This window comes from Motacilla alba, chromosome 15 (genome assembly GCF_015832195.1).
Source record: "Motacilla alba alba isolate MOTALB_02 chromosome 15, Motacilla_alba_V1.0_pri, whole genome shotgun sequence".
NCBI classification, from domain to species: Eukaryota; Metazoa; Chordata; class Aves; order Passeriformes; family Motacillidae; genus Motacilla; species Motacilla alba.
In genome coordinates this window covers 8172432-8198506 of record NC_052030.1, presented here as the reverse complement: position 1 = coordinate 8198506, position 26075 = coordinate 8172432, and the positions used below count along the sequence as shown (strand labels likewise).

At 40.5% G+C, this 26075-nt stretch overlaps 1 protein-coding gene across 1 annotated transcript in view; it reads right to left on the bottom strand.

Moving 5' to 3' along the window:
- Positions 1-26075, bottom strand: part of GALNT9 (polypeptide N-acetylgalactosaminyltransferase 9) — a 128778-nt gene that overhangs the window by 3631 nt on the left and 99072 nt on the right. Inside the window, exons 7-10 of the mRNA XM_038152293.1 lie at positions 12901-13086; positions 9313-9450; positions 6923-7018; positions 441-608 (exon numbers count right to left, since the gene is read on the bottom strand). Coding sequence (XP_038008221.1) covers positions 441-608; positions 6923-7018; positions 9313-9450; positions 12901-13086 — 588 coding nt within the window. The remainder of the gene's footprint in view (positions 1-440; positions 609-6922; positions 7019-9312; positions 9451-12900; positions 13087-26075) is intronic.

Below are 26075 nucleotides of genomic sequence, written 5' to 3'. Positions count from 1 at the left end.
TTTAAAAAGCACTAGTGAATCCCTACAGAGCCCAAGAAATAGGAAATCCCAGAGACTGTAATAATGCTTTTGAAAGTCTTAAAAATGATTTGAAGATTCTAGATCTTAAAAAAAATGCCTATAAAGGTGCTAGAAAAATTCTAGAAAAGTTCTAAATGCAAAAACCTCTTGGACAGTAAACAATTACAAGCATGTTCTTGACAATCAGGACAGAAATTGAGAATATTCCAAAACAGGATAAGTAAAAATTCCTAGAAATCATACTCCAAAATTTCTAGTAATAATGAAAGAATATTCCTGGGTAGCACATGATCTATGGAAAATGTATCTGACTATTTCAAAAAATACTGGGGGGAATTCCTGGTGTAGCCCTCCAAAGACCTCCTTGGCATCATTCCTCTGTAATTCATCTCGTCAAGGTTTCCTCAGCTCTTCCACACCTGTGTGAAATCCCAGAACCTCTGTGCTGGCCTCAGGACATCTTCACACTTCTTGAGGGTGGGTGTCCTGCCCTTGCCATCGTCCACCAGGCATTTGGAGTCGGGCAGGAAGGCGGTGGAGCCCAGTGGCCCCAGCTGCAGGACACCTTCTGAGCTGTAGCGGACAAGCTGGGGGAGAAAGGAGAGTTCTGAGCTGTTGAGGAGTCCTTGGTTCTGCTGCACGCTGGGTCTGGCACATGCTGCTCAAGGGCACATCTTGGCAATGTTGGTAAAACATAGAGCACAACGTTCCCTTCTCCCACACTTCTGCTCCCCACCACTCCCCACCCACTATGTCACTGCAAAAAGGGCAATCAAGGAAGTGAAGTAATCAATATGTAAATCATGCCCACTCAGCAGGAGTTGATTTAACAAGGACACGATGTCAATTTTGTCTTGCAGTTTGTTCTTAAGAGCTCTGTTAGAGGCTATTGATAGCAACAAGTCTAATTAGTTTTCGTAAATAAACATTACTGAAAAAAATCCAACCATGCAACCCATATCCAAAAATATGAGAGGAAAAAAAGAAACCATGAGGGAAATGGCAGCAAATTTGCTAACATATGTTTCAGGCCTACATAATAAAGAATGACACTCTGGTATTTCAGTTTTGTGTAAAGCACATTAAAGTGAAAATGCACGATGCTAATTTGGCAGCAGGCCAATACGTCAAATCAGACTTATCTACTTCTCACTTCTGTACTTAAACCCAGAGTCATTAAACCAGCATAATATTTTGCCCTTCTTACTCTGTAAGTGCAACACCCAGGTGCCAAAAGACTGCAGAGTGGAGTCAGCTACGTGGCTTGTGTGCTGTCAGTCTGGATGCTGCAGGGCGAGGATCTGAGCCACCAAAGAAATGCAATTACCACCCAGGAAATTCACTGCCTGTCTGGTCCTATTGCTGTTATATGGCTGAAATTACTTAACAAGAAAGGGAAGGAAGGTCAGAAGTGCCTGCCATTTATTGGATGCCACTGACCAGTGTGTGAGATATCATTAAGAGTCAATAAAAAACCCCTCAAATTAGAGTCTGGCTTTCTACTGCCATCCTTATTAACCTCAGAAGAATCATGCTGTGAATAATCATTTCTTGCTGGTGGTAAAAAGAGCATGGTCTACTTGCTCCCAGACCAGATGCTCTTTGACATAGTATGTGTTCATTTTCCCACCTGCCACTTCTGTTCAGAGCAGCCATGTGAAGCACAGAGGTAAAAGAGAGCCTACATCAGAGACATAACCACATGAGCATGCTCTGGGTATCAACAACGCCTTTGTCATGGCACAGTCTGGACACACTTAATCAAGACACTTTTGGGGTTTTTTCCACTCTGAGGTTAGGAGTGACATATGTAAAATAAGCTCAAGCAAGCAGAGTAATTCAGAATATGAAGAAACTGCCAGGTCAGACAAATTAACTTTGTTTTTTCACATAAAAAGGAGCTGTTTAAAAAAATGCAAATCAAACACAACATTTTGTCTTCTATTTTTTTCACTTAAATAAAACCAGACTGTATATTTCACACTTCTATTTAATGGGTTTTCAGCAGAATTCAAATGAACTGCAGAGGTACGGCTGAAACACTGACCAGAAAATGTATTCATCTTGCAGTCTTTATTATTTCTCTGTAGTCCTGAAATACTGCCCTACAAGTTTGTTGGTTTTGCCTGATGTACATAATCAGGAGCACTGTTCATAATGGGCTGTCTGCTCTGCAGGATGGGATCGATTTTCCTTTTTGAGATGAGCAGCATTTTCTATACTGGTATTAAAATGGTCTAAAACATTCTTTGTCATCAGAATCTCAGTAGCCAGAGCTCCATGTGCTCTGTATCACAGTGGCCATGCACTTTGTTATAGAGCAGCCTGTCAAAGCAGAAAGGACCAGTCCTGCTTAGGCTTTAGAAGTGGAAGATGCATTAACTCAATTCTAAACTATCTGCAGTATTGGAAGTGGCAGTTCGTGTTACAGCTCAACAGGGTCAGGGATGGCTCCGTGCAGGAGACTCTTATCTGTACAATCTTGAGACAAATGGAACAGCATGGGCCTAATTTCCTGAATCTGCACTTTCTGTCAAGTTTTTCTGGCTGTTCCAACAGTCATGAAAACTTAGGCTTATTCCGCAATAAAATAGAATTCTAAAAAAACCCACCCACAAAGGATTATCTCAGTTCAGACCATATTAAATAGGAAAGCTGTAGAGCCTGCTTCTGCAAAATCAGACCAGAAATTAAGTTTCAAGAAACTACTATATGATTAATAACATCTCTCTCCAAAGAATTCCTGTCTCAACTTCCTAGAGACAACATAAACTGTGAAAATAAAATAAGCATTAAAATAAGTTGCTTATTACTATAAGATAGAAAGCAGGAACTGGGATACAGCCAAGTAAAATTATACCTCCTGTGTTCAAACTTGATCTGAAGTGTCACTAACATATCCACAAAGAAATAATCCTATTTAGGTTAGGACTGTGGGCATGATACATGTATCAAATCCATTCCCAGTGCCAACCAGCCAAAATCAAATTACAAAGTTCCCTTTGTTAAAAATTACTAAATCTTATGAATTTAAGAAAAAAAAAAAATCTGTGCAGGTTTTGATGGGCTGAGATCCTTAGGTATCTACACACTCCAAATTGCAAGCTGCAGAACAGAAGCACACTTTCATACATCACATTGGGATGGACCTTCACTCTTTTATCTAGCAAAAGCTGAAGGATTCAAATGACACTGAAGCCAAGTGCTCTATTAAATACTCAAGATCTAATCCTGATACCATCTGCTTTACTGATGTAAGATAGGAGAGTTTTCCCTTCAACATTCAGAAATCTGAGCAGAATGCAAAAGATGGCAAAGGTTGTTTATCAAAGCCACCACACCTGGATCAAAAATAGTGCTGCTGCCTATGGAATATGATCCTCCAGGAATATTAATGTGGTATGAAAATGGCAGCTTTAGAGGGAGGATTTAATTTCAAAAACATCCTTTTCTGCTAACTTCCAGTCAAGTGAAAAAAGCACTAGATGATTCAGGTAATTGTTTGTAGGAAACAGTTACCAGGATGGGCCTGGTAGCTTTCCACACTAAATTTAACCTCTCTCTCTCACTCTTGCTCTCCAGGCAAAAGGAAATCTTTAATGGTTCCTCAGCCCTGCAGTTAAGACAAGCTGTCAGCTGACACAGGAACTGAAACAGTGAGCAGTGCAGGAATCCCAAACACCCTACATCTCCAGAATACCTGTCCCCTCAAGGCAAACAGATCACAGGTTATCAAACTTCCATGTTTGCTCCAGAATCCCACCCACCACTTCCTGCAAGTGGAGAAAGCACCTGTTCATCCACCCTGCTGCCCTGCACACAAATCTGGGCAGTCACAGCTCTACCCAGCAAAATGTGAAATACCTGCCCTCTAGCAACAGTTTAAGCAGAGCCTTTCATCTCCTCTCGCTCTGTTTGTGCAGCTGCAGCCCCAGGAATCCGAGCAGGGAGCTCTCCCTTCCTCCTGGTCGTTCTCAATGCAGAGGAAGTTCTCTCTTTCACAGCTGCAGTGCCTCCCCTCTCTCTGCTGTGAAAGGGAAGGGAGGAGGGTGGGCAGGGAGGCTGTTCACCCTGGCCCTTCTATCCCAAGATGCCATTTCATTATGTTCTCCTCTCCTTCAAATACCATATAATCAACTCCACATCACAGCACTTTGTGCAGGCTCTGAGACAGTGAATATTTCCACTGGGGCTGTGTAGTGCTCTCAGATGGTTCAAAACATGCATGCCCTGTAACCATTCTATGAAGCTTCCAGAACAACATGTTCCACTTTTGGGGGGTTTGTATCTGTTATTTTAAAAAATAGATACATGTATTTGTTATTTAAAAAAACTCACTTTTTTTTTTTTTAAATTTATTTTACAACAAAAGTGTATAGTACCACTGGGCTTTGCAGCTGATTGCACAATGGAAGCCACACACAGAGGCAGAGCAGTTTGAGACTCCAAATATATTTCTTTATTTACAAATATTCTGTAGCCCTGGACTGTTTCTCCCAGAAGTATTTGCAAACGTTTTTTTTCCTGAAAGCCATTAGACTCAAACTTCAGATCCAATGAACACATAAAAAAAGGACACTACTTTGCTGTAGTAGGTTTTGAAATCGACTCAGACTGATGCAAAACCTTGTCTGGATATTCTTAGCTGTTAGCTTACAATGACTTCACTCAAGTCAAACTCATTAAACTAAATTGATGTAAACTCAGGCTAAATGCATTCCAGAGTATCCATAAAAGAGTTTGTCCCTGTTTGAATAAAGAAATTTTAAAGCTGATATCATTACAAAGATGTGATTTATCAGGGTGAAAACTGGTCTTGAAAATACACACAGGGAAAGGCAGACACAGTGGAGTGGTTTTATTTTGCCACTGTAATGCAGGACAACAGCATCCAAGGGAAACAGAAGGGTAAGACACAGAGAAAAAGAACATTTTATCACAGATGAACAGTAATCTTATTCCTAATCAGCTTTCTTTAAACACCTGCCTGACTTGGGTGGGTTTCAGTGGAACCATGTGTACACTAAAATCACTGGTAATCTGCTTGTCAGAATTGAAGAGTATGAAAAACAAACAGTGCTGTAGCTAAACAGGGAGAGGCTTTCACATTGGTAGGACATATGAACAACAGTGATAACCCAACTGGGGAAAGGGAGTTCCATATTTATAGGAATTTACATTCTGTAGGCATGTACAAATAACCCAAATCTTGGCTCAGTAGGGGTATTTTATGTCCTATCCTTGAGATGAAAAATGTCAGAAATGGAAAGCTAAATGCAGCAGACAACTATGCTCACCCAGGCTGATTAGAAGAGAGGTTTTAAAAATGTTTATTTAATATATTAAAATGCTTGCTGTCAACACCTTTCATGCTGTGTGCTTGAATATCCTTGATTAGGGTTTGTGCAGCTGTGGTTCTCGCACTGAATTAATTTTGTAAATTGTGGTGAGATTATAGAAGTTTTCCAGCTGTGTAATCATTAATTAACTTGGCTGCATTTGAGTGGCTTCAACCCATGCTTGTCTGTGAAATACTCAACTTAGAATAAAACATCACCTCTGCCTTCACTTGGTGTTTCTTGCAGAATGAAAACCCTTTTCCTGTTTTTTGTTGGTTTGTTTGTTTGTTTTAAAGGGAAAAATTCACTGTAACTTGTGCCCTCATCTATTTTCTTCCTGAAGTCAAAGTCAAAGCCTACTCTGTGAAACAGGAATCATGGAGGCAAACAAGTAGGTTAAGGACTTAAATTGCAAAATAAATTACAGTCAGAACCATTTATTTCATTACTCTTCTGAGTGCTAGCACACTATGGTAGAGATTAGATGTTGCTAAGGGACTTTCAGGAAGGACTTAAATTTGCAACTTTCTGTTCCGATTAGGATGGAGCAGGAGACTGAGCTCTCTCTGAGCGCCTTGACATCTCTAATGAGAGTCTTCTTGAGAAGCTAATTTACATCTATTTAAGCAATGCTATTTTGTTACCTTATTCAAAGGCTGCTCCTTCCACCTCTACTTGGAGAGTGTCAGTCAAATACTCCATAATGATCCTGCCAAAGGTGGACATTGTGCCAGCAGGAATTACTGTCTGTCTCACTTCACCTCCGTGGTGATGCACGAGCCAGGACTCCCAATCAATATATGCATGTCTGAACCCCGGATAATTGTTAAGCCTGATAAGGTCAGAGTTTATTCACACATGAGAATGTTCATTAATATAGTTTTGATTCAGATGCTACTTCAAAAGAAACAAGAATTGCATTTCAGAAAAAGCTCAAGTCCTGGATTTAAATAATATCCAACTTGTAGAGGTAAAATCACTACGAGCATGGAAAGAAGAAATGTCATTTTAAAATCTTCAGACATCTGAAAGAAAATAATAATATGCACAGGGACTGACAAAAAAAAAGAAATCTTCTATTTTAGAAAGTCTTATAGGATATTCTTAATTCCCTTTGAAGTTGATGTTAAATATGTGCTTAACTTTTTGCCTACTTGGGGAATCAAATCAGCAGCTTGATAAATAATTTCTGCCCAGTAGCCTGTTGGACCAAGATCCAGTTAAATTAAACAGGTACCATGAATAAGTCATGTTATAGCAAGAAGAACTGCTCACTCACACAGACTACCTAAATTAATTAATCTTCAGTGGATCCCTGTTATTTAAACAAAGTAATGTGATTCTTCTGTTTTCCTAACTGGCAACTTCAAAGTATGGATTCACATGCTGGACAGCCTTGGAAAATGCACCTGACAAGACTGGGATAAAGCCAGACATTTGCCTTTGCAGCTTAGGAATTATACTGCTAAATTCAACCTAAATACATCCATTTACTCTTTGTTTCTTCTGAATATTCTCTAAGTCCAAGGTTTCTCACTCATGATGGGATTTTCACCCTTTACCTGGGAGGACATTCCATGGCAGGGATAAAGGATGGCTTTGTCATCCTCTTCGGCCCCCTGGTCCAGGCAGTAGCCGCTGGCTTTGCTGTTCCGCACCTAGAACCAGATCAGAATGAAAACATTTCAGCTGGAAATTAATCCCTCTTTTAGTCCAGTCTAGCTAGATCTCAGCTGTGCTACAGCTCCTGAAAAAAGTGCTATGTAAAACTGCTCTTTGAGGGACACATGCTTCTCCTTCAGCTATGACAGGGTGCCAGCAGTGAATCTGCTCCAGGAAAAGACATTATTTGGACAACTTGCTGTCTTTACACACCTTGGGTCAGATGTACATTTTTGGCAATTACTCAAGGATCAGAAGTTCCTAAAATTCACCCTAAGAAACTCAGGCCAAGTTTTGCTCCAAATTGCCAAAGTGCAAACATGAATTTTGACCCTGTATGTTGAGAATGTGGCTTGACAAACAGGATAGGAGCTACCCAGGATTGATGTTGGATGTGACATGCTTTTCTTTCTTCCTATTGCTGATATAAAACCAAAAAAGCACGTGAAAATTTTTTATCTGAACTGAAAATATAGTACATTGTTATGTACAGAAGTGACATAAAGCACATTTTATGAAAGGGCACAGGTTCAGAGATCCAAGGAAGTAAAAAATTCCTGTGCCTCCCTAGACAAGAAGAATTTACAAGTCTATAAAAACTGGGATGGAGCTCTTGTGAAAATCCTTCCAGCCTTTCTCTTGAGGCTGGAAGCATTACACACATATTTTGAACATAGAAAACTTTAGAGATATCGTAAACAAGAAGTTATTTAGACAGACACCTCAAAAGACTCAACAGGTCAATTTTGGTTTAGACTGTGAATTACCTGTCTGGCCACCCCCATAATTTAGAAACAGCTGCTGCATAAGGTGTCAGAAAAAAATCAGTATATAGTCCTTCATATTATAGTGTACAAGCATAACAGGGAATCCAATTGGATAAGGGGGCCCACCAACAACTAAATTTCAGGAGGTTTATTTTATGGCTTGAGTGCTATAAAGGCTAAAGAAGATGGAGACAGCTTTATGAGATGGCTTTAAAAAAAGGGGAATTGAGTCACTAGGAAATATATTTTTACTACTGCTTCAATCTGTCTCACATCTACTCAATACATTTCTTTTTCTTGAAACTCACAAAAATTCAGACATCTTTTCCTCAAGGAAAATAACCAGAAGTACTTTACAACAAGTTTGATGTCATCAGGATGAAGCCTAAAGACTGAAAAGGACCAAGGTTGGTTTGTAACAGGTAAATACCTTGTGTGGCTCTATTCTATTAAAAATGTTAAAGAACTTGATATTTGCATCACTGAACTTCCTTTTTGACTCAAGAACCTTCTATATGACAGCTCAAGAGGAACAAAATTTATTTTAGAGCCCAGATTGCTCAGGGTCTGGTATAATTGACACAACATTGGCACTTCTGCCAATGTTCTTCACTGTTAACAACCTTCTCAGAGCTGACAGATACCAACAGCTCCTCTTGAATTTACTCAACGTCTTTTCTCAGTTCCTGATGGGGATAGTTATATTAGGATGCAAAGTGATATTATGGGATAAAACCTGCACTTTGTATCAATGTCTCAAGTGCTTGACTTATTTTTATATGAAGTCAATCAAATGGAAGAGGAAGGAACAGTCTCCATTTAGCTGTCTTGTGGAAAATTATATTGCCTTCGGATTTAATTTCAGCTCATGTAGACATTCTGAGCTCTGTTGACCACTGACATTTTCTTTATGATGTCTGTGGCATCTTATTTGGGAAAATGATTGGATCAAACTTATATCTCAGTGTTTTAAAATGAGAGCCAAGGAGGCTGCGTGTAATTGTCAGTAAGGATGATTCCACCTGTGCTGCAGCATACCGCAGTTGAGATGGCCACGATACACAGAATATCACCATACAATTTCAGAAGGCTTCAACCCATACAGAGTAACATCAGGTCACTTCAGAAGGCTTCAAGCATCTGCCCTTCTTGTTCTTCAGCCCAACCTCTTTTACCCCTCATGTTCATGCAGGGCACCTGTGTGCCCTCTGTTCCCTCTGTGGCTCTCAGTGCCCCTGGGCACTCCACGGCTCACCTGCTTCTCACAGCTGTGCCCACTGGGGATGGGGCTCAGCCCCACTCCCAATCACCACAAACTGTGTGCCTACAACCTGCTGCCCTCCAACAAAAGGAACAGGGCTTCCCAAAGCCACACTCCTTAGTGTTGATTAAAAGGAGGGGAGGGCGTTTTTGTCAGCACTGCTGTGCTGATGTGTAACTGCTCTGTACATCCTGATAGCCAGCTCTGAAAGCAGAGGACTGCTCGAGTGCAGCTGTGATGTGTTTCCAAAGACATGCTGTACCTCTCCATAAGTGACTGTGTTATTGTAAACCCTCATCTCAGGGTACACGTTCTCCAAGTACCACTTAAAGCTCCGGCACTGCAGCCGCTGTCGCAGAGCAATTCTTTCAGAAACGTCTCCAAAGTCAACTCCGGGGTTCTGCAAAGCAGAAAACGCATAAAGAAATCTCACTGCACTGGCTTTATGGTTGCTATCTTTACTAAAATCAAACTGGAGTTCATTTTGTATACCAAGCTGTATTTCCCTCTTTTCCTTCTTTTGTTGTAAGCAGCAGCTCATCAAACAGCTGGTGTTGAGTGCAGACAATAAATATTAATGAAAGCCAGTGGAAAAAGGAGCATAAAGAACAAGCAAACCCCCAAAATAAATCAAAATAATAAGAATACAGTAAGAATGTTGTTACTTACAGCAGTTCTAAGTGTTTTCAATCAATCCTGAAGCCTTTGTTTTCAGATTCATTTAGAATTTAGGCAGTAATTCTGACCTAAAATATGGCAGCTTGGTCATGCTTTACTCCAGTAAGAGATTTGAGTATTCAGTGAAGTAAATGATGTCAGAACAGATCTGTTAAAACTTCAAAGCAAAGCTGCTCAAAAATCATTACGCATTTATATAGACCAGCATTCACTTTTTACTAGAACTGGAGCTCATTTGCAGACTTGAGCCATAGAATGCAGTTAAACTCAAAACCTTTATAATTCTACTTCAGAATTTAATTCATATTTAAATACAAATCCCATGAAAGACACAGGCTGAAAGATTCAAGTTAATATGAACAAAGTCAGCCATTTAAAACTGGTGGGTCCTGAGTTAGAGTCTCTTGATTTAAAGTGTTATAAATCATCACAGTTCAACATTAAGACAGTAAGAGTTACCTCATCCAAAAACCTTTTCCGACACTATATTAATCAAATGGACTGAAACTGGGGAGTTTTGCATGAGATCTCTCTGAAGTGCCTTGTGCTTTTCCTCCAGAAGAATATCTGTACATTTTACAGATTGTTTCCAATGCAGGGTTCCAAGACAGCAGCAAATCTTAGCTCAGGGTTTATTAAGATCCCCCAACAGATGCCTGGTTTTCAGGAGAGAATACAAGTGTAACACTGAACAGGTTTTCCTATTTGCCACATAAAGAGCTTGCCGTGCTCACTGCTGCTTGCTGATGCACGTTCTGTCAGGAGCCCTCAGTGCAGCATCCATTCAAATGGATGTTAATTTACGTAATACTTGAGGCTGCGTGGAAGGAGAGCAATCCTCCAAGGCACTCAGTGCAATAAATCATCCAATGCAAGATTCCTTTGTCACTAAAATTGTCGAGGAATAAATCATAAGTGGGGATGTACCAAGTATTTGGTTAACTGGAATAAAGCTGTGCTGACCTGCTGCTGAAGGTTATAGGAACATGATCTTGCAGGTGTGCCCAAGACCATCTGCTGATCTAGAAAAACATTATGCACACATTCTCAGTAACCTGTGAGTTGTGACAAAGATGGTGGGAAGAAGAGTTAATGTGGAGAAGTTGAGAATGTAAGTTATAGAAGAGGTAATTTGGGTCGGCTTTGTGGTATGGGAAAATGCATGTGTTTTACCTGCCTCTTTTCTGCCCTATTTAAAATGAGGCAATACAGTGCCCTTTTCTGCAGCGCTGTTTCTACAGAGCACAAGAGCAGCAAATGGAGCAGCTATGAAAACAAATTGAGCTGTGCTCACCCTCTGTGGCAGCTGCAGTCACCATGGGCAGGTTACAGTGTGATGGCACAAGAATGACATGTCCACAGAATTTACTTTGTGGACATATTCTTTTTAACCAGCTAGCAAGGTTTCTAATTCCCCTGCAGAAGGTTTTTGTGATAGCTTATGCCAAAACTACAGTATTTCTGTCCTCTGTATTGAATAGTACAGTGAATAATGTCATGAACACTAACAGCTTCCTTTTCCTGAGAGCTAATAGGCTTATTTTTATGATGCACATTTTATCAATCAATCAATTTATTTTATGAAAAGGAAATTTTAATGTTCAGTACTTCTGCTGATTTTATGTCTTTTATTGTAGATATGCCTGGATCTTTTTAAAAGCTCTGCTGTACAGCTCAGTGCAGAAAAACTGCATCAATAAGTAATCTCAGAGAGATTAAAGGAAATCATGTTTTGCTGTAAATGCTTATTTAAATATCATCTTTTCTCAGAATTCATTTGCACTTGTCATCAAGCAAGCAAATTTACAGAGGTTAGTTTTTCATCTCCTAATTGAAAACTGACCATTTTAGCAAGTGTATTTTATGTCTTCAGACAAGGCCAAAATGCTCATAAATTTTAATGGACACTGCACTGTCTTCCTCCTACTGTCAAAGAAATCTTGCGTGGAAAAAGTGATGCAGTATTGCCTTTTGTTAAGGCAAAATAATTCTTTGCAATTACCTCTTGTGCCAAAAGAAGTCACCAAAACCACATTGCACAGAGTGTCCAATATTGAACAGCAGTGAGTGAATTTAGAGCTGTGAAAATATCTGGCATATTCAGACATCAAATGGACAAAGAGGAAACACTGCTCCTTTAAAATGTGTATTTTAAAAACTGTAAGGGGAAAGAACAAAAATGGGGTTTCATGTATTAACTAGGTACCAAAGTATGAGTAGATGTTTAGAACAGACTAAATCTAATGAAGCCTTTGACAAGACTTTGATGAACTCCAGGTCATAACTGAATATTCCCAGACACCTCTGGGTCGGCATATTTTCCTGTTCTGATAGAAACATTCCTGTTCCTATTTGCTTCAGCTCTGGCCAAATCCCTGCTGTAAGGGTTAACTAAACCATCCTTACCTACAAATCAGTGTATGTTACCCCTCAGCTGCTCTCCCTGTGCCCCTTCACATGATAATTTGGATGCAAACACAGCCAAGGAACACACCAATAGCCAGCTTCCACCTGGCTGGGATATAACATAAAACTCTTTTCTTCAAGAATTGTGCTCAGTGCAGATGTAGCATGTGATATACTTACAGAACTAAGTGATAAATGGAACTTACAGTTTATCTAATATTTATATTACATGGATTCCTTGAGGCCCCCACATGCCATCTACAATTCATATGCACAGTGAGAAGCAGAACGTGCCCACATTGCACCTCTCAGCCTGTGGACAATAAAACTATTTAATGTGTGATTCTTTTATTGCATACTTTGTTTTTTATGCTGGTGAGGTCTACTGAGTCTCACAATGAATGATGATATTTATTTATGGACATTTCTGTTGTCCCCACCGTTGTTGCATATGAACACCTCAGAGTTTAACGGCGCCCCAAATTAACGACTTCTGGGGGAGCACATAAACCTGAGACATTTTGCTCTGGTTAAAGTATAAATCTGTGTCACTGCATACACCAGTCAGGACTGAGTGCACAACTAAACTCAGACTGAGGAACCAAATTCTCCTGGCAGAATTTTCCATAGTGAGCATGCATCAAAGCACTTTCCCTGAGCTTTGCCCACTTCGCGCAGCTGTAGTAACACCTTCACCTCCAAGAGCTAAATGGGAGCAGCTTCGTGTTTCTGCCTGTGTTCAGGACAAAGTGTGGGCTGTACTTACTGCCATGGGGATGTTCCAGGCCATGTAGACGTGTGACTTGAAGTCATCCATCCAGACCTCGGCGGCGCGCAGGGCGTTGCGCTTTGCATAGTAGTCGATGTCGTTGTTGTAGGGCTTCTTGGTGCGCTCGATGTGCGCCACGCGGGAGCAGGGCAGCACCTCCATGCTGCCCCCGCACTGCCACACCTGGGGGGACACAGAAAACAGCCACGTGGCTCCTTTTTCCCCTCTAGAGGCAATACAAGTGCTTCTGTGCAGGTGCTGTGTGTAGGGTGTTTGCTGGTCGGTTCAAAAGGAGCGCCCAATTCTCCTCTCGCTGCACACGGCAGGTAGGTCTGAGGGGATGCAGATGGCTCCATTAGGTACATAAGTTTAGAAGCCATAAAGAGAGAAGTCCTTCACCACAATATCTGTGTTCTTGGGACCATCAGGCAGAGAACAAATTGTGAGGTGGCAACCTCTGCCGTGGGTGCTATTTTAATCTAGGGTTTGTTACTGAAACTTCAACAAAAATCAGCTGTGTCATCTGGCTGTGTTTGACACATGAATGGGGTATAGAAAGGGCTCTAAGGTCACCCCAGAGCCTTCTCTTCTCCAGACTAAACATCTCCAACTCTCTCAGACTGTCTCCACAGGAGAGGTGCTCCAGACCTCTCATCATCTTATCTCTGTACCCCTGAGCTGATGAAGAGGGCTTATAGGGGCTGAGTAGGGACTCTGTCACCCAGCCTGCCCAGACACCATGGAACCCACACTGTGCAATTTGCTCCCTGCTGATTATTTACTGTCTGAGCTCCATGGCAGGGGACAATGAGGACTTGTCTCTTTGCATCAGCAAGATCTGGAGTGATGCAGAGTGTGGGAGGCTTATGGATCCATCTTCCTTCAGGTCTGCACCTAGTAGAAAAGTTTGAAAATGGAAGATATTAAAATATAAGCAGTAATCCAGTACTTTCCAAGGTTGCCTTTTACTGAGAATAAAAACACATTTTCAAACAAAATGCATTCCAGAACTATACTGGGGCATTCTCCACCTAACCTGCCTTTTCAAGGACAAAGATAAAGTGCTTGGGAAGTGGCAAATAAAAATCTCTGCTCTGGCTTTTCTTTTTTTAATACTTTGTTAGGTAATATTTACTTGCTGCTTTCCAAACAGTTGTGTAGTAAATCACTGGCCACTGAAATTTACATTTGATAAATGGAATACACTGAAAAACACACAGCTCATAAATATGGACTGATGTGTGCTGAGGGTTTCCAATGCAAAGAGGAAGTGCTAAAAAAAAAAAAGAAAAAGAAGAAGAATTTAGTGATTTTCACAATCAGAAGGAGAAATGAGCAGTAACTTTAGTAACAGCTATGTGCCCAACCCAGCCTGGCAGTCAGCTGTTTAATGCACAGCACATTTTTCTTTCTATTGATATGCTTAATGACCTTGTAACTCTTATTTATGTATTTTGGTACCAAGGGCAAGTACATTATCTGAGTGACAGATTTATTTCCTTTGAATGCCAGTGCTCACACAAACCTGAAAACAAAAAGCTACTTAACTGCAACATTAAAGAAAACAGTTTAGCTCATCTGTAAATTCAACACAAACAGTTATTTATCAGTGATAAATTCTTCACAGATGAAATCCACAGGGAACACAGACACCTGGCTTTGAAGGAAACACAATAAAACAAGGCAGCAGCAGCCTCAGGCCAGATAACTCTCACTCTGTCTGATCCTGGTGCTCAGCTCTCAGTAGGGGTCTGGCTGTGGTGTGTCCCATCCATAATCCCTTGGACTGCTTTTCCCTGACAGTCACTTCTTCTCTTTCCCCTCAGCCCGATTTTGCTCTTTAAAGAGTCAACATCTGCTGTAGAGGAGGAAAGAAGGAAGGAAACAGCCAGAAAATACTCAAGGAAATTTTTCTTCCTTAGAAGATGCTGAAATTTACCCCAGATGACTTGGGTTTTTTTATCGGAATATGTAACTTTTAACACCAGCAGGGGATGTTTCCCTGGATAAGAATGGCATTTCCAATCCCATAGAAAGAGAACTGGATGTGGAGCACAGGGGAAAGAAGTCAGATATCTGTGTGTCACCAGGTGAACATCATCATGCCACCATTTCTCCACATCCCAGACAAATGGCACAGCTCCTCAGTTGTGGTCATTTCTTTCCAGGCCAGACAAGGTCTCCTGTTTCACTTCATGAGGATCAGGTGCTGTTCAGTGGAGCACAGACCTGACTCAGTATCCTCACACCCTTTCAGCACAGTACAGGCTAAGGCCCTGGCTAAGTACAGGGTGAAGATTTTGTCTCCTTCCCTTTCAGCCCAATAATAACTTAAACTTACACTAAATAGAAGAGTTTCTGAAGTAGAATCAAACATGTGCATCCAAAACTGGGCAAGATCCCAGCAGCTGAGAGCCATCGTGTGAGATTTGGGTGAACACTCGAGACTTGTGCTTGAAGGAGGAGGATGGGATGTTCAGCTCACCTTCTCCTCTCTGGATACAGAGTTGAAAGGCAGAAAACCATTCCCTGTCTGCTTCTAACAAAGGGTGAAAGAATGAGAAAACTTTTACTCTATGAGTCAGGTGAGAGAGGTGAGTCAGCAGCTGATCCTGAAACTGGTTGATCCCTGTCCTCTTTTCATTCTCAAAACTGCACTTAATGACCCATTTTAACAGTAGCAGACAACACATTTCTTTCCACATCAAACTATGAAATTATGCCAGGAAAATAATTACATGCCTCTGTAAAACATTTATCAAGCAGGATCCTTAAAGTACCTTACTGGGGGAAGCAAACTATTTCTAACTGTGAACATAAAATGATGCCTGAGGCCCTCCAAAGAGACACATTTCAGGCAATCAGAGGAAACTGCCTTCTGTATCTGTGGCTTATCTTCCGGGATAAAAACACATTTCCAGCCCAAGTTATTCCTCTCATATGGAGCTGCCAACAGTAAATGTGCGTCTCAAGGTTCATTTACTGAGCTGGTGGAAGGGTTACAGTCTTTGAGCTGCTCCCCACAAGGCTGCACATCGCTGAAAATCCCACTCCACCTTCTTTTCCCCCATGCAGAGACAAATCCCTTAGAGCAATTTTGGGTTTTTTTGGCTTCACAGCATACATTCATCAAACCTCTACAGTGGGGCAGCAGCCCAGGCTCCATGGATGGCCAGGAGCAGCAGCAAAGCAAGATGTGTTCTCCTTGACTTGGTGCAGCTGAGCAGCCCAGGGACTCAGCTTTGCCTCTGTGAGCATCTCACTGTGCAACATTTTAAGACATGATCAAGTAATTCCAAGAGACACTCAATTTATTTGCTAATTGTAGCTAATTTCTAATTTCAGCACTACTCTTTAGGCTGCTATAAACAAAATTGATGGCAATTTAAATGTTACCATAGCGTGTTACCTTGGCATTTTTACTGCTAATTATCTCAATCAACTTTTCTATAAACAGACATATTAAGTATTGAGAAGAACAAGTACCCCCATCAGGAGTAAATTACAAACTGAGTGATTATGTTTGTGGCTTGCACTATAATGATTTACTGACACCAATTATCAGCTATTCCTGTACACCTGAGGTGTGGCTGTCCTACAGGAAAATGTTTATTTATGCAGCAGCCAGCTGGACATCACATTTTATGCATCAGAGGAAATCTGAGATGAAGCCGTGTCCTGTCTACCATGGCCTCAATTGTGCATCAGCAAAGTTCTCTGAAAGCAGGTTGGGTACATTATTTAGAAAGGCTAATAGGGTGCCAAGCTTTAATTCTTGCCAAACAAGAAGAAATTTTCCAAGGTAATGCATTTTCCCCCAAGTACTTTCTGCTGAAGATTGAAACCATCTTTATCAGGATTTAAAAAAAATTAAGTTAAAAAGAGTTAAACAAGCCTGGCCACCACTAAGTAGGAAGTAGAGCTGGGCTAATCAATTCCTAAATCTTGGCAATACACATAGAGAGAACATTGCTGATGTGTTCTCCTGCCCTGCAGGTGAGACCTGCTTCCAACAGCATCATGTCCTGCAGAGCGAATGTCAGAGCTCAGAAATATCCTGGAATTTAATATTTGCCATTTTTAGCACTTTAAATATTATTCCTGGGATTTAATATTTGCCACTGGCAAGAGAGCAGCTGCAGCTCCCAAGAGGCTGTTGCTAATTAAAGGGAGGGCTCTTCCCTCTCTATGGACTTGGTGCTCTGTAAATTGAATATCACATTATTGTGTACACTGGAGTGACTGCACAGGGTTATTTAATTTGGCACAGATGATCTCACCATAAGCAAAATCAATAGGTAAAAATAAAAATGGCATCAGTATGAAGGAAAAGCTGGGGAGACAGTTTTAACTTTGAAAACCCAGACTGGAAGTAAAGATTGTGGTCCTTAAGAACTCTGTACCTTGCTGTGAATTTTGCAGTTTAAACACCCTGGGGCTCAGTGAGAGAGAAGAAGAAAAGTCTCAGACTCTCTGTTACAACTCTTTTTTCCATCAAATAGACCTTTGATTTAAGCAGCTGGAGAGATGAGGTATCCCAGAATGTGTAACTGTGGAAAGGACACTTCAGTGTGTGGAGGATTTGCTTCCAAATAATCACCCTTTGCCAACACTTTTGTACCCTCCTGTCTTCATGGACACACCAGTCCCAGACAATCCTCTCAACACCGCAGGTTTATAGATGCCACAGCAGCTCCAATGACGTTCAATCCAGGCATTTACAACGTGTTGGTCTCTTTTAAAACCTGACTGTTCCAGGAGAGCTGGGGTTAGTCCAGCTTTTCTAATAATATAGAGGTAACTCTTAATTCTTAAAAACCTGCTGTTGTTCATCTCTCTCTCCAGCCAGCCATGAACCAACAAGGTCTAAATCAGAAGAGATTCTTCAAAGTATATTTGAAAGATGACAATAAAATCCTTTCCCATCTGAAGCATGGGAGCTCTGTACTTGTCCTCCAGTTCTTAAGGGATGTGGCAATTCTTCTAGTGCCCACCCTAGAAACCAAAAATTAATAGGAATATTGCACACTTAGTGTTCTTGCATTTCTGATATTGACAATTTACATAGTTCACTGAAAACTGATCTTCCAAAGTAATTTATAGCCTGACATTTTCTTGTTTTCTAATGGAGTCTCATGGATATTCTTTCCTGCACGTATTCTCAGAGCTGCCTAGAGAGTTATATTTAATCAGCTGTGCTAGATAAAGTGCTCTCTCTCTGTTTTTCACTTCACATAGGAAGCTGTTAGAGACTGGGGAGCTGTCATAATCAAACACATCATATGGAAAAATTAATCACATGGTCCCGTTTTGTTCATCAACTGCATTTTTATCATCGTCTTTAAAGGCTGCCATAATTATGGTTTAAAAAAGTCCCAACTGTCACTTCTCAAAATAGCCTGTGCTAGTTAATGGTGCACTTCTTGAGCAAAAATCTTTCCGTGCTGGGACAAACCAGCTTACATCAGAGAGACTTATAGCTGCCAAAAAGAGACTTGGACAAAGGAAGAAATCACATCTCAAGATCCACCAGTCTTTGTTTTGTCAGAGGTTTCAGGATAAACTTTTGACCTATGCTTTCAAATTACAGGACCCAAAAGGGTCCTTGGTTGACTGATCCTGACATTGACTCGGTGACAATCCTTCCTTTTTGCTCTCAACTCCTGCTCAAAGCAGTTTGCAGATAATCTGCTCACAGCAGATGTAGAGGGAGTGTGACAAAACCTCAAAAATGAAAGTTAATTCTGTTATTAGGAGTCTTCCCACCCTACGTGTGTCAGTACCCATCCTTTACTCCTGCTGCCCTGGAAGGCTGGAAACACAGAGCAGTGGTTTTGCACTAATGATTTTTGGAGGGTTGAATTTCACCTGGGGCTCTCCTCATGATTTTTTTTTCTGGCTCAAACAGCAAGAACTTAATTTGGAGAGAGAAGAAGAGATATGAAGGATAGAGAAGTGCAGCCATAAAAGTCTTTAGGATATGTTTGACTCTAGTATTACTGCTTTATGATTATTTTTTTATCAATATTTCAGTTGTCCCAATGAGGAATACTTGGAAGCTTACTGCTTTTCCCACAACTATTACAGCAGAGTTCAAGGGTGTGCTGCAAAATCCTCCTGCAGAGTCATTTAATGTGAATTTCATGGCAGACTCAAAATTATACCTTTTCTTTGTAGAAAAGTAAAAGAATTTTTTCACAGGTACTTGATTAGCCTTTAAAATTTGTTAGAATTTTTTGGACTTTCACCTCTCAGCTTTGATCCCTTTGGGTTTTCTGGTATTTACAGATGATTTGCTTTAAAGAAAAAAAAAAGGCAATGGAACAATAACATTCTTGCAATGAGACACTCAACACACGCATGTTTTATATTTGTCTGGTGGCTCTTCAGTGGCAAATTTAGAGGCTGTCCTTCACATGTTTCTTAGAGGTTACACAGAACCTCAAGCCAGTTAAGATCTCAGATGTGACAACAGAGAGAAGATAAAGCCCTTCTGTTAACCCTCGTACAGAGGCAAACAGATAAGCAAGAAGAAATTGAAACATGTTCTAGAGAAACTCACACTCAGCAACTGCTATCTTGCTGTAAAGATAAACTTTGTGTGTAAAGAACTAGGGCTGATAAATTAATAGACTGGCTGCTGTGTGAGGGACAAGATAGGATTTAAAATGATATTAAAAATGCCCCATATGCTTTAAGCACTAATCCCATCTCCATAAACCCATATTTTGCACAACTTTTACAAAGGGTAATGCATCTTGGAAAAGAGCGTGTCTGGGGAAGAAGCAGATCTCTCTTCTGCAAGGAAAATTTCAGACTCTCTGAAATGCCTTGCTGGTGGGGGATGGAAACTGAAAACCCCTTCAAGGCAAGAAGAGCAGCCTGACCCTGAGCTTTGCACATGGACTTCAAATGGCAAAGAATAAAATATCCCAAGCTCCTAAAGGTGGTGGTGGTGGTTCAGGAATTCCTGTTTCCTGCTAGGGAAGTTCAGTCCGTGCAGTGATGCTGGACAAGCTCCCCCTGCTCCAGTCTCCCTGACATCACTGCTCAGGGTCTGGCAGGCAAGCAAGCACAGAGGAATGGGAGAAGAGAGAAAGGACAGCCAAAGAGCAAGGTTTTCATTTTTAAAAGTTTGTTTTTCTTAGCAAATTAATGAGTGTTGGCACCTCGGAATGCTCCAGGAGATGTTAACAGCTCCTATCACGTAAATGACAGGCGTAGGAAAGAGACTGCTTTGAGGCAAACCCTCAAACTTCATAGACTGGAGATAATAACTCCATTTTCTCTGAATTCTCCTCCAGTCTAAAAGAGGCTGCAGATTTCTTCTGGTCTAGTACCATCCATATATGTTGTGTTTTGCAAGCACAAATCATTTTTCCTCTATAAAGTAAATGAAATTTGGTATCTCTAATGTAGTTTGCTAATTGTCCCAGGCAGATGCTTCTCATAATGTATTCTTTCAGAATGCATTTGATGAGAATAATTTTCTGCTTTCTTACAAATTTACTCAACTTTTTTCCCCCCAAATCAATAGAATCACTGTCAGTCATTTCTTTAAATATGCCAGCACAGATCCTGTTTGTACTACAACTGTTAAAATTCAACAAATTGGCCTTGGAAAAATACAGTCTATATGGGATTTATGAAACAGCATTAAAGACCAGCCTGTTATTCTTGTTCCTCACATCTCCTTCATGTGATTGCTTTAGGTTTTTTCTCCTCACTTATCCCAAAAGACCATAGAGAAAATCTCCCTCTAAGTTCAAACCCCAGCAAGGGATAAAGTCTTATGTACACTAAGCTTACATGAGAAAATCTGCAGCTGAGCTCCTGCAACATTTAAGTTCTTAGGAAAATACCCCTTTTTTCCAGACAGTGCTTTATGAACCTGCACCAAAGCACCAGGCAATGCTAGTCAGCTCAGCAGCTGGAACACAAGAACAGGACACTCACTGCCACAGTCCAGCCCACAGAAAGTGCCCAAGATCAGCTGAGCATGGCAGCAATCTCCAAACCACACTTAATCTCTGGCAGGTGCCAGGGGAAGATCAGCAAGAATACCTTAGGTCAGATTAGGGATGCCTTGCTTGTCATAGAGGTGTTCACACGGCCACAGAAATCTCTTGAAGAGCACAAAATTAACCCTCCAACAGCATCTCCCTTCAATTGTCACCTGAGCTAAGCCAGAGAGAAAATAAAAAGTTGTTAAACTTTTTCTTTTTTCCACCAAAGTGAGTTCTCAACTTTCTTGTGCAATACCAGCAGTTCACACTTCCAGCCTTTTGCTAATGAAATATCACTTACTGTGTGCTCAGCCTTCAGGAAGAAGGCTGAAAAATGATAACATGCTTCCTGACATTTTAGCTGAGACCACAGGGAGGGAGAATAAAGAGTGGGATTTATTGATGCTTCAATTAGAATAAAGTCATTCTTGAATGAGAAAATATTGAAACAGACTGACTAATGAAGTGATCACAAAGGGTCTTTTCAAAGGACCCTAAGTGGAGCCATCCTCATTTGTTTTCTCTTTCCACAGCAGACCCTTAAATGATCTTTGCATATTGTCTACACTAAATCCTGCAGGGTTGCTATTTCATTTTAAAGAAAAAAAGCTCTTAGGCTGCAAGGGATTCATTCAGTGAGAGCTATTATGCTTATTGTGGCTTTGCTGCAGAGCCAAGGGATTTACTATATGCTCATTAGATCCTGCTTTGTTCCAAAACAATCTTTTACGATGCAAATTTCAGCATGCTGATCTACTTAAAATAACATTTTCCAAAAAGAAAAAAAAAAAAAAAGAAAAGAAAAAGAAAGAAAAAAAGGCTGTTAAAGTAAAAGCTTCTTCCAAGGCAGGAACACTACGAATTCAGATTAATTACTAATATTTTAGACCACAAAAACATTGATGTCTCAGCTTAAACTCAGCTTTGAACATGGCTACAAGAAGCCCAAAGAACTGGGTGTTAGAGGCACACAGCAGTACCATGGGTGGTCTCACAGAGCTCAGAGGCCACGTTATGAAGCCACCACAGATGAGGCACATTTGTCACTTGGCTGCTTGGTGGCTGAAGCACAAAAGGTTTGATTTGTTCAAGCCTTGGCACCTGAGGCATGCACCAGCAGGGATGTTCACTCACCAGGAGCCCTGAGGAAGATACACAAGATGAGAGCTGGGAGTTCTCCACAGCCCTGCCCCATAGTGACCTCCAGGGCAGTGCTGACACAAAAAAAGAAAAGAAAGTGAGGCAAAAATGGGAAAAATGGCAGAAGTGATGAAACCCACTGCCCTCAGGCTGGATGTGTAGCACTCAGGGAGCTGTGGCAGTTTCCATCTCTTGATCTCTTGTCAGTGCTCTTTAAACTCACCTGCAGATGTACTGAGGGTGAGCGGGACACTCCTCAAAGTTTTTTTGTTTTTCAAAGCATTAATTCCACCTTGTTCCTCCTCTGTGACCTTCCTGAAGGAGCAGTTGTACGAACACAACGATGAATATTATCATCCAGGAGATCTACCTGATAGCTCATCCTTAATAGTTCCATAAATCTTGCTAAGTCTTAGTGCTTTAGGTGTTCAGCAGAGATAATCCTGCTGTAAGGAATTGTGTGAACTCATCCCTCACATGCACAGAGCCCAGCCAGGGTAGTGACACCACATTAAAGCATTCTGTGCCTTGAACAGCAGAACTGAAACTGGAGCCAGAATCTGTGCTGAAAACTGATCTCTAGGAGGAAAATCAGTAAAACATCTGAGGTGAGCAATAAGAAAAAGATCAGTTTGCCAGTAGAAGTACTAACAAATCATTACAGTAATTCCAGGCAGCCCTTCCCACACTCCCATTCTGAATGAGATCAGCAAACTAAACATGCAATTTATACTTAAAAAAACCCTCACAAATCATCACCTGCTTATAATGGACAAGTTCAGCTAGAGCACCTGCTCACTAAAACAACACACAATTACTGAATTCAGCTGATATCCTGTTTTATCCAGTAAGTGCCAAGTCCTTAATAAACACTAGATGCAGATGTTTGTGAGCATGGCTTTCACTGGGAATGCTTATTTACTTGGGATGACAAACCCATGATTAATATTCTCCTCCCAGGGCTATGGGAAAGTGCCAGAGGAGGGGCAATGCCCATAAAGGACTGCAATAGGGTATTTGAAACATGTCTGAAACTTGAAAAATGCCTCTGCTTACACTGCACTCTCACCCAATCCCCAAAAACCTTAGCAGCTACCTGAGCTGCAAAAAGAACATTAAAAAATGCAAAAACCTCCCTCTGGTGAGTCTGTTACAACAGGCTTTGACTTGACTTTCCTCACTATCAGACAGCAGATGTCTGGAATGGCTTTTGGATACCTCAGAGAAAATGCAAAATGGCACAGAAAAGGAACTTTTAGAGAAGAAAGTGCCATTATGTCCTAGTGATTCACTCTGCTTAAATGCTTTATTGCTGCTATTAATGGACAGATATTAACATTAATCGTAGGCTGTGAAATGAGTGACAAATGAAGCTATTTCATACATCACCTAAAGAGCTGGTAAGGGGATGCAATTTGGGTAAAACACAAAGGAAAAAGGCTGTTTGTGATTTTGATGGACAGCTCCCTAAAGAATCTCCAAATTCCAGGACTGCAAAGTAGGCTGTCATGTTTGCAGATTTGTTGCCTCTCCAGGGAAATTTGAAGTGAGGTGTATCACCAGACACAGCCTTTTACTGGTTCTTTTTACTTCATTTCTTCAAGATCAGTTACTCCCATTTACAAATATTTAGATTAGGGTTTGCTGTAGCTGACAAATTGTTTTGTTTGGTGGATTTTCTTCTTGGTTGTTTGTTGCATTGTATAATGAAACCAACAGAAGTTTATCAATGGTGACATAAAAAAGACTTTGCTAGGCACGTTTTTATTCTTTAAGTTACCTAGGCCACATTCCATCTAGCATAAGGATGTGAAAATACACACACACATTTGGCAGTATTTTTCCCAAGAGTTAGAAGTGTCCTCACAATTGAACTCTGCAAATATTAGCTTCAGCTTATTGGGAAGATAGTGTCCCATATTATAAAAGTGCTGAGCAAATATGGGATGTTCTTTGTTTGCAAGAGATTTCTAGAAGTTAAATATATAGAGATACAGATATGGTTTCAAACTGAACCAAAATGGTGCTTGACATTTCAAGGTGTTTGACAACTCAAAGTATGGAATGAAAGTTCATTTCAGATCCAGCAAAATATTTTCTTTCAACAACATCTGAAAATAACCTTTTTGAGGATGTAATATAATGGTTTCTCCTTTCTCAACACATGCACTTAGATACACTTCCTTGCCAAATCTATATTCTTTCTCAGATAAATTATTTGGCAAATTAATGTCCCATTATAGACAAAAAGATCATTAGTTGATTACAAAGAAGGCATTAACATTTACCTTTTGCCTTTTCTCAGCTTCCCTAATTAAGTCATTAATCACAATTCTTCACTTGTATCAGCACAAAACTTACCCTAAAAGCATGTCAGATGTGACCAGAAAAATCCTGCATTAGAATAAATACAGAGCTTACATGGTGACCCACAGCATTTTATGTTCCCAGTCAGTGCCTGTACTTTTACTTCAGAATATACACTTCAGCTTGGCTAAAATAAATAACAAAAACCCCACTCCTCTGTTACTCCAGTAATTTTTTGTTTCTGTAGAATGGCAGTAATCATTAAATGCTACTTTGCTTCATTAAAGTCTGAATTTCCAAGAATTGAAAGAGAGAGTGCCACGGGGTTAAGTAATTCTTTCATCACATGGCTGATGTGTTTTATCCCTGCTGGGTCACAAGTCCTCTTCATTTATTGAGCTCCAGGTTTCATCCAGCTATTTATTTGTGGAGCCTTTGTTGTAAACATTCTAAGCTGCCAAAGAAATAATCAAGAGTCTTTCTTATTCAACCTAAATAGAATTCTGTCAAAAAAAAAAAAAAAAAAAAAAAAAAGGTTTTCTGGTAAAATGGGATGGATGATAAAAAAAATAATCAAACCAACAGAACAATTACAAGGGCTGCATTGCTTTGCCTATCATCTATAAGAAAATCTGAAAAAAAATATAGCTTTACATCATTTTTATGAAGGTATTTTTCTGGACTTGCAGTTCATTTAATTTTGCCCTGGAGCATGTTTGCTGTGAGTAACATGGAATACAAGCCACTTGTCTGTCCTCTTGTCTCTAAATAATCTCTTTTCATCTTCTCAGAGTCAGGCTGTCACAAGCACCTAATACCTCTACAGAGATAAAATAAGACAAAAGCAATATCCACAGTCAGGGCCCCCAGGGATTTCTTCACTAGCTCTAACTACAGTGTCCACTCTATCAAAATCCTGCCTTGTTGCCCTGTGTCAATGTTTACACGCTCTGCTGCTTCTACCACTGGTGTTTTCAGAGGGATTCCAGCCTTATCAACTGCTCTGTCAGGTGATGGCAACAACTATTTCCTTTCCCCATCTCCCCTGCTTCTGTCACCTGCTGCCAACCAGCTCAGGTAACAGCTCCTGCTCTACGACTGAACTGTGCTGAGCAATTCCATTTTTACATGAAGGATGCTGTGTTTAAAGGAATAATTCTAGTACCCTGAGGCACAGCAGCAGGAAGGGCTTTGTGTCCTTTCTTTGTGTCCTGTGTCCCATTGCTCAGGTTAAACTGGAGGTTGGGTGGTTTATTTTGGCTGGGCCAAGTAAAGACCTGATCCCAGAGGTTTTTGTGCCAGTCCTGGGTCATTCCCCCTGCCCTCCATATTCCCCCATCCCTGCTGCTTGAGCTGGCTGTGCAAATGCTCCAGAAGTTGGGATCATTATAATTCAAGATGATAAAGACTAGTTTAAACAAATAATAAGATATTGAATCATTTTGACACTTTTGAGAAGTCTAAGCAAGCAGCTGAGGTTTAAGCAAATGGTAATCTCTGTTTCAGAATGAAGATGAAGAGGAGACATTATTTCTGGTAGCTTTGCTGGAAACAAAATGCCCAACTATAATTTATGTTGGCATGGACTTGTTAAAGGGTAAATTTCAGTTTTTTAAGAGGAGTACTGTGGCTGTTAATGTGGCAGCAGTTATGGAAGCCTCAATTACATCCAGATGCATTTTGAAATACCAGGAGTATTTCAGCCTCTGAAAGATGGTC